Source organism: Haliotis asinina, chromosome 4, assembly GCF_037392515.1.
Source record: "Haliotis asinina isolate JCU_RB_2024 chromosome 4, JCU_Hal_asi_v2, whole genome shotgun sequence".
NCBI classification, from domain to species: domain Eukaryota; kingdom Metazoa; phylum Mollusca; class Gastropoda; order Lepetellida; family Haliotidae; genus Haliotis; species Haliotis asinina.
This window is the reverse complement of record NC_090283.1, coordinates 46,381,837-46,391,552: the sequence shown is the minus strand read 5'-3', so window position 1 is coordinate 46,391,552 and position 9,716 is coordinate 46,381,837. Positions and strand designations below refer to the sequence as shown.

The 9,716-nt window shown below is 40.6% G+C and overlaps 1 protein-coding gene across 1 annotated transcript in view; it reads right to left on the bottom strand.

The window, feature by feature from the left end:
- Nucleotides 1-220: 220 nt before the first annotated feature.
- The window catches only part of LOC137281594 (uncharacterized), a 94,636-nt gene continuing 85,140 nt past the window's right edge, over nt 221-9,716 (bottom strand). The window contains exon 7 of the mRNA XM_067812928.1: nt 221-1,590. Within this exon, the coding sequence (XP_067669029.1) occupies nt 932-1,590 (659 nt within the window). The 3' untranslated portion in view covers nt 221-931. The remainder of the gene's footprint in view (nt 1,591-9,716) is intronic.

Here is a 9,716-nt window from a genome sequence, read left to right as displayed (position 1 = left end):
AAATGCAGTTAGTTAAGCTCAATTTGAGTTTTGATTAAAAAGTTTGTTCCGAGAATTCAAAGCCTGGTTGTTTAGTCACTAACAGATCTTGCACCCTGAACAAACATGTTGTTAGGTGAACATTGGCACATCTCATTTCTAGGTCAATCGTCTTGTAGCTGGAGGTCTTATAGCAGAAATATCTCGAAATCACAAATTACAGTTCAACGGCGGTTTGGTCTTTTTATTTTTATTTTTATTTTATGAAAGTAGGCCTAGAAATGAATAATTCTTGGGTGAGATACATAGGTTTAACACTCAATCAACGGATCTCACGAAGCTTCTGAGGTACTGCTACCTTATTTCCATAGGAGTCCAACTTATTTCTTTGAGGACTATAAAGAAGCTGTCAACATTGCAAACAAGATATAATTAACAGATTATTACCCCACTACTAGTTAGTCCTTGGATATAAACAAATGGATCTTTTACAGTGGTTTTTATTTCCACAGGAGTCCAGATTATTGCTTTGATGTCTATAAAGAAGCTGTCAACATTATCCATTATTTTCTGCTGAAAAGAAAAATAGCATTGTGCTTCGAAGCATTTATAGTTTCAAATGGGTTCGACTCAATAAATGCAGAAGACCTTTTCTTGTATCTTCCACTGTGAAGTGGAACCAACGTTTTGAAACTTCAGTAGTGATTGATTCAGTAGTATCCGTAAAATATGTTCACAATTGACCGGTATATAACATAAGTATGCATGTGGTTTCACTTGTAGTTGCAAAACAATGCTGCAGTTTTTGCACTTTGTCACCCGCTACGTTTATAACTGGAGTGATGTACTTTCTCATGCATTAGTAACGGCATGATTCGAAAATATAATCACCCTTGCAATGTGTGATTGTCTCACTTTCAGTGTAGCGAGATTTTTATAGAAATATGGAATTTCAACAGGAAAGCGTCTTGACAATCATCGCTTTCTTCTCCTCCGTCATGCTGATGTCGCTGCCCACTACAAGTCGCATGCCGACAGTGAGGAGCTCTGTGTTATACACCCCGAAGGTGGGCCACTGTGGTTTACTACAGTTTACATTGTCCAACGTCGACACGACTACCTTCTCCTCCACGTCAATGAAGATAATCTTCCTCCTGGCGCCATCATAGACAACACCGTAATGTAGTGTGTGTGATAACCCTGCTGTGTTAGGGAGAGTGTCAGGCAGACACTGTACATACTTCCCCTCCTTCCATATCTCCCTGCATATCCCGCCGTGTGTAGAACAGTGGGAGACGTTCATACAGTAGGAGTAAGGACGTCTACCCATCACATGACTCACGTCCTTTTGCTCCTCCCTGCATACTCCAATCTCCAGGATAAGACAGTTGTCTGAAAGTGGTTTGTGGATATTGACTTTGTTCTCTACTTCCCAGTACTGGGGACAGCCGTCCTTGGGGAGGGGGTCAGTGCTGCGTGTGCCCTTGTACTTCTTCAGTCTTCCCTCTCCTGCAGGTCTGGTGTCCGACTTCTTGTTGACCAGATTTCCTTCTGTGTTGATGTGGACATAGTCGAGATTGGCTCTGTCTTCGTCATACTTTAGAGTTATACCTACAACATATGAGTGAGTGAGTGAGTGAGTTAATATTTAACGTCACGTCGGCAATATTGCAGCCATATCGTGACGAGAACGTATGTGACATTAAAAACCAAATATATGAGCATATTATGAAGAACCTGTCTACGAAGGACAGGAAAACCCCTAGATTATCACAGTTAGTATTCAAAACTAGCGTTGAAACTTAAAAAATAATAGTATCACTATTTGGACAGTACAATATTAAAACAGGCCATAAATCGCCAACAACCGAAGGTAGATCACCATACTAGGCACCATGGGGACTTACAGTGCCTTTGCTACCTGCATGGTCCCTAGCTGTATTTACACCATCCCCTCGGCTGATGGCGACTGTATGCAAAATTAGCGACAATTTAAAATGACACATATTCTACGACTAAAAAAATTGGAAGATTAAACATGAGTTCAACTGTTTTGGGACTTACGTACACTCTCAGGAGGACAATACTTTTACGGCACGGCCCCCTTCGAGGATACAGCCACTAACAATCTCAGTTGCTAATTCAACTTCCAATCATAAAATATTTATCTATTTACAAGTTATGTAACAGGTCTAATTCTTTTAAAAACGCAATGACTAAATGAGCACTAACATTACTAAAAAGATCATTCATAGTTCTTGATCTGAAATACTTATCCCTTGTGATGGAATATTCCATACAGTCAAGCAAGACATGCTTGACTGTGATTCTTTCATCGCAAGGGATACAAAAAGGAGGATCCTCACCTTTAAGCAAATATTCATATGTAAATCTAGTGTGGCCAATACGACATCGTCGCATAATGACCTCTTCAAATCTTGACTGACAACCCAAGTAGGTGTATCCAATATACGGCTTTATTTCATGTAATTTGTTGATACCTACTTGGGTGTCCCACCTCTTCTGCATCAGATCATGGATGTAAGACCTAATGATTGCTTTATAATCAGTGTATGGAATAAGAAGTGGTGTCACAGATTTGTTGAGTGCTGCTTTTGCAGCAAGGTCAGCCAGTGTGTTCCAAAATGCCAACGTGACTGGGTAACCAACAGAAGACGATATCGTATTGGCCAGTAGCAAGATCATTATACAATTCAATGATTTCAATTAAAAGTGGATGTTTACAAGAAATATTTTTAATCGCCTGAAGGCAAGAAAGAGAGTCTGAATAGATTATATATTGTTTATGTATAGGGTGTCTTTGAATATATTTGACAGCCGTTAATATGGCGTTTGCTTCTGCAGTAAAAATAGAACTGTTATCTCGAATTCTAGAAGATATTGTTCTGGATCCAATGACAGTGGCACAAGCTACTGCACCACCGCCCTTGGAACCATATGTAAATAAGGGTTTGTAATTGCTGTATTTACTTCTTAATTCATTATATTCTTGCTTATATTGTAATTCATTAGTTTCGGATTTTTTTAAAGAAGTTAACTGTCAAGGAGTTAAGTTAAGAACTAACTGCCAAGGAGGAGAAGAAAGAAGACGGGAGGGAGCTATGTTTTCCAGCTTAATGCCGGCCAAAGAAAGAAATGGTTTAATTCTGTGTCCGAGAGGTGGAACAAGAGAAGACTTCTTGTCGTACAAATCCTGATAAAGTGGATTGAACACACATTTATATGCAGGGTTAGATTCATTAGAGGATAATTTAGTAATGTACTGTAAGGATTATTTTATACGACGTTGTGTAAGAGATGCCTCAATGTAAAGGCTGTCAACGGGTAAAGTTCGGAAAGATCAAAGTCAAAGTCTTAAACCTTGGTGATGGACACAATCAAGAAGTTTAAGGTTGCTTTTACAGGCTCCACCGTATATGATGGAGCCGTAATCAAGTTTCGAACGGATCAATGATCGATAAAGTTGTAGGAGGGTAGCTTGGTCTCCTCCCCACTTACAATTAGAAATGATTTTCAACAAGTCAAGTGCCTTCAGTCATTTAGTCTTAAGGGATTTGATATGGGGAAGAAACGTTAAATGTGAGTCAAAAATCAATCCCAAGAACTTGGCCTCTTTAACAACTTTAATAGCAGTGCCATTTAGAAACAGTTCAGGGTCTTTAGGTGGTTTATATCGTCTACAGAAGTGTATACAATTAGTTTTTGATTTAGAAAATTTGAAACCGTTCTCAAGACACCATTTGTTAATTTTATGTAAGCATAAGTGCAGTTGCCTCTCAATAGTACGCATATTTTTACCACGACAGGAAATATTAAAATCATCTACAAAAAGTGATCCGCCAATCGAATCATTTAAAACTTTGGATAAACTGTTGATTTTAATGCTAAATAAAGTAACAGACAAAATACTCCTTTGTGGAACACCTTGGTCCTGATTATAATGTTCAGACAGGGTAGAACCCACGCGGACTTGAAATTGCCGGTCTTGTAAAAACTGTGATATAAAAAGAGGTAAACGGCCTCTCAAACCAAAATCATGTAAATCCTGTAAAATACCATGCTTCCAGGTCGTATCATAAGCTTTCTCAAGATCAAAGAAAATTGATACAGCATGCTGTGTATTAACTATAGCATTTTTAGCAAAGGATTCTAAACGTACAAAGTGATCAGTGGTACTACGATTTTTCCTGAAACCACATTGAATATTTGTTATAATGTTATTGGTTTCAAGATACCAAGTTAATCTATTATTCACCATACGTTCCATGGTTTTACAGACACAACTCGTTAGAGATATTGGTCTGTAATTAGATGGATCAGTATGATCCCGGCCAGGCTTTGAAATAGGGACAACAATGGCATTACGCCATGAAGTTGGGAAATTCCCCGACGTCCATATTTGATAAAAAATTCCTAAAAGGACTTCTAAACATGATTCGGGCAAATGCTTTAGGAGTTGATAGTGAATATTATCGGTTCCTGTAGCTGTATCATGAGCTTGCTCAAGGGCAGTATGGAGCTCATGCAACGAAAATAATTCGTTATAGTCTTCACCATTGTCTGAGTTAAAATTGATTCTTTTCTTTTCCTCTTGTTTCTGATACTTTTGGAACTCAGGGACATAATTTGATGAAGATGAATGTTTGGCTAAAGTTGCGCCAAGTTTATTTGCTATGTCAGTTTTATTAGTTAATATGGTATCCCCGTCCTTCAGATGATGCATAGTAGATTTGGACCATATGCCACACCTTTGACATTGGTGTGCGTGAATTTATTTTGGAAACATAATTTCGCCAAGACTGACGTTTACTTTGTTTAAAAGCACGTCTAGCCGTTGCGTTAGTAATTTTGACTTGAACGGTGTTGATTATGAACTGTAGGATGTTTGCGAAAATATTTTTCGGCTTTCTTCCTACATTTTCTGGCCTGTTTACACTCGTCAGTAAACCATGGTTTACGAATATGTGGAATTGCAGAGGACTTAGGAATTGTTTTGTCTGCAATGGCATTTAGTATATCTGAAAAAGACTGTATTGGATCTTCACTGTTCTTAAAAAGATCATGCTTCAAGTGTTCAGCACACAGTATCTGATATAATGACCAATCAGCCCTAGCAAAGTTCCGTCAAATTCATTGTATAAGTTGGAATCAGCTAGTGGTAAATCCAGGGAAGAGTATTTTCCCGTAGCTGGATGTAAATAAGTAGCTGAGTCATCATTGAAAATACACAAATTATTATCGGAAATGAATTCCTCAAGGATTTTGCCTTTATTATTAGTATGGTCACTTCCCCATAATGGATTGTGTCCGTTGAGGTCCCCAATAATAATAATACATGGTTTGGGGAGCTGATCATACAGACTTTGAAGATCTGATTGACAAATATTGGAAGATGGAGGGATATACAAACTGCACAAAGTCAAAGCAATGTGTAAAGTCAGGCGAACAGCAACTGCTTGAAGGTTTGTTTTTAGAGTAACAGGGCTATGTATTACGCTTTGATGAACGAGAATAGAAGCGCCTCCAGTAGCCCGATCTCGCGGAGGAGAAAAAGAATGATAAGCGCTGTACTGTCTCAAATTCAAAGTATCTGTATTTTTAAGATATGTCTCTTGGAGACATAGTGTAGATGGCTGAAAGTCCTGTATCAGCAATTGTACCTCGTTGAAATTAGTTTTTAGTCCTCTACAATTCCATTGCAATAGATTGGACTGGTCCATGGTGGCTCAATTGGTGATCTTCCACGCGAATGTGTGGAGGGTAAATTCCTCCTGCTGTCCTGTGAGGATAGAGTGATATCCATCTCCAGAGGCCCAAAAGAGTTTTCTACAGGAACTTCTGAAGATGAAGGGATGATGGGAATTGATTTTCTATTTAATTTTTTTCCTTTCTGTTTTTGACTGTCGGTCTGTTTGTCAGACGATTGTGATTTGGGCTCAGGCTGTCTCTCAGTCTGTGATCCAGATGTAGATTGAGTTACTGGGGAAGATGGTTTTGCAACTGAGGATAAGGTAATGGGTTTTGCAGACTTAACCCATGTCAAGTCTGTCTGACAACTTACAGGAGATGTCATAACAGCGTGAGTGACGGCAGCAGAGTAGGTCTTATTTAATGGAGGTGTGGTTTCAGCTGTCAACAGTCTTTTTGCGTCAAAGTATGAAATATTCCTTTTACATTTAAGTTTCATTATTTTGGACTCCTCATGCCAAACAGGACAAGATTTTGATGTAGCAGCATGAGATCCAGAACAGTTTGCGCATTTGAACTCATTGTTGCAGTCTGTATTATCATGTTGTTCACCACAACGATGACATACAGCCGAACCACGACAAGAACTAACCCCATGACCGAACTTCTGACATTTAAAGCAGCGAAGCGGGCTGGGGTGGGGACATACACGTCCACTCCAATATTGAAATACCCTGCTTTGATTGAAGGTGGTAAGGATGCACGAGCAAACGTCAAGAGATATGTATTGGTATTGACACTGATTCCTTCTTTCTTGACGGTGAACCGTTTTACAGCTGTGACTCCCTGATCATGAAGTTCAGTTACTATGTCTTGTTCTGACATGTCAGACAGGCAGCAAGCCCTGTCCCGAACAATGCCGCGGAATTTAATGTTCTGTGCACGGACACAGCAACCTCAATATTGGCAAATGTTTTGATAGATAAAAGATTTAGAGATCGGTGTCTCCGTGCACATTCCACCAGAGGTGAGCCACTACGAAGACGGGTGACATTGCGAACCTCTCCACAAATACCTGAAACAGCCTTAGAAATGGCAAAGGGGTTTAATTTAATAGGAAGATTGTCTGTTGCCTCAATCACTAAGAAACGTGCCCAGTAATCAGCATTGGAAGAATCACTTCTTGTTGATTCATCAATATTTTCAATTCGTCGCTTTTTTTCATTTCGCCAAGAACCAGATGATTGGGGATCCATGATTGAAGGAAAAAATTCAGCAACCCTACTCCCCACCCACCATAGAGAGTCAACAAGGACGATGTCAAATAGCATCGGATCTCCAAGATGCCGACACCAGGGATACAGGGATGCTATACTCCGGCAACTATGACACAAATAGCCAGGGTGGTTCTGCCCGTGACAAATGATTGGACACATATTGAACTTGGAGGTCAACATTGCCAGATTGGCCCATGAGCCACCGCCTTCTGGCATAGGACTCTAGGCATTAAATATGTTAATATTTTGGAAGTAGTGAAGTAGTTGAGTGTGCAAAAAACTTTTACTATACACAGGGCATGGCGTGACCAGCCGATTGATAGAACCGGACCAGTTCTACCACCCGTCTAGGTGAAGTCAGGGGCAAAGTGGTGTGTTAGGCAACAGGAACACGGCTTCAAGCTCCTATAGCCCTCAACCACCAGGATCCCTTCCTCCGCCGACACAGGGCTGCAACCCACGCCAAACGGGTTGGTGGACCAAATATCCCCCCGGGTCCACTACGGGAGTGTCGGCGAGCTCTTGGCGTTACCCAGCACCCACCACGAGGAAGTGGCTCGCCACAGGTGCCTACAACATATGAACGTGATTACCCATGAGTAAAATATGAATAGGTTCTCACTACAGTGGAATTTCATTGCTCGGGATTTACAGCTTAGTAAATTGTATTTGTATTCAAAAGGTGTAATACAATCACAATATAGCCATAAAATCCACAGAGTACGACTTTTTGATCTTTGTTTTGACTTACAGTGAATTACCTAACAAACCATTACTACGGGTATAGCGTGGAAGTCAACAGGAATATTCACACAACTTATATGGTTTTATTTACAATACACATTGTAAATTGATAGGTAAAATAAACACCGAGAGAGTGGATTTATGGACCCAGGTACAGTACATTAGTGTCTTATAACAGAAACGCAGACGGCGCGGTATAACGGGGATTGTGTAGATTGCATATCAATTTGAAGATAACTGAGATTTGAGTGAGCATAGCTGATTTAGGTACCCATATACACCGAACCCCAAAGCTGCGGGTGGTAACAATGCAGGAAATCGAACCGGGTCTGTGATGTGACGACAAGACTCCACCACCGTCCCTTGTCCATGCAGTTGTAAAATCATAAGACAATTCCCACTCCTGGTCACAGTGATACATCTTAAAACTATGTATGGCATGTTTCTGGTAAAAAGGGATTCTTATCAGATCGCCAAGATAAATATTTTTTTTATAACTTTTAAATATTATTGATTAAGTAGATGTTGATGAGGCACCCGTGGCGAGCCACCTCCTCGTGGTGGGTGCTGGGTAACGCCAAGAGATCGCCGGCACCCCCGTTGTGGACCCGGTGGGATATTTGGTCCACCAACCTGTTTGCCGTGGGTTGCGGCCCTGTGTCGGTGGAGGACGGGAGTGTGGGGGGTTGAGGGCACTGGGGGCCTGTGACCGCGTTCCCTTTGCTCAACACACCCCTTTGATCCTTACTTCACCTAGACGTGAGGTTGAATGGGCCCGGTTCAACCAACTGACTGGTCACGCTAAGCCCTGTACATGTAAATTTTGCTGCATAGATTTTTATAAACCATTTTGTCTTTTGTCAACTGTCATGGTTTTGTGATGATATGTCTATTTTGTGACTGAATAGCTCAAATTTCGTATCTTGCCTTGATTCCTATGTCCAGAAGGCAGTGGCTCATGGGCCAATCTGGTGGAATAATTACTTGCTGATTATTCTGCTTGAGTATATCATCCGAGTATCCTTGGTGCTGCAGGCTGGTAATCCGCCTGCTCTTAGCATTGTCCTTGTGATACTCCGTGGGGGGTGGGGAGCTCGGATGACGAATTCATATATACTTACCATGGAATACCTAACCCCAAACAAAAAAACGAAATGCCAACTCGATAATGATGACGATGAACAGCGACCCTCCAAATCTATTGATTACTGGCCTCTTTTTCTGATCCTTGAGACTCTTGATAATACCCCTTTAAAGCTGAATCCAGTTGCGATATCTAAGGGTATCCATGGAATAGCAGGAGACATTAAAGATGTGAAACACTTGCGTTTAGGATGTTTATTACTTGAATGTAATAGAAAACAGCAAGCAACTAACCTATTGAAACGTTTGATGGAGTTCCGGTTGAGGTCTCTGCACATAGAACACTAACACCAGTAAAGGTATTGTACGAGACCAAGATCGTCTATTTGCAGATATGACCGAGATTGACATTGCATCGGAAATGAAGGATCAAGGTGTGATGTATGTCAAAAGATTTTCCACTCGAAAAAACAATGAAAGTGTTTCACCTAACACATACCTGTTTTCTTTTTCTGAGCCAAATCCACCCAAATCAATCAGGGCAGGTTACTACAGCGTTAATGTTGATGTATGCATCCCCAATCCTCTGAGATATTTCAAATGCCAGAAGTTTGGACATGGTGTGAACACTTGCACATTGTCTGTTACATGTGCTCACTGTGCTGAGAATACTCAGTAACAGAAGATTGTGAAAGTAGCTCCAAAAATGTGCCAACTGCAATGGAAATCATTCAGCATTTTCTAAGGATTGTCACATGCTTGTCAAACAAACTTGACGTGGATAAACACAGACATTTCTAAAAACCTTTCTCCTGAGGAATCTACACAGACAGCAGATTGACTTCCTGATCACCAGAACTTTTCTCAGCAACAATCTCCCGTTTCTCAACTTCGATTACAACCAGGGAAAAATGAGAAACAGGC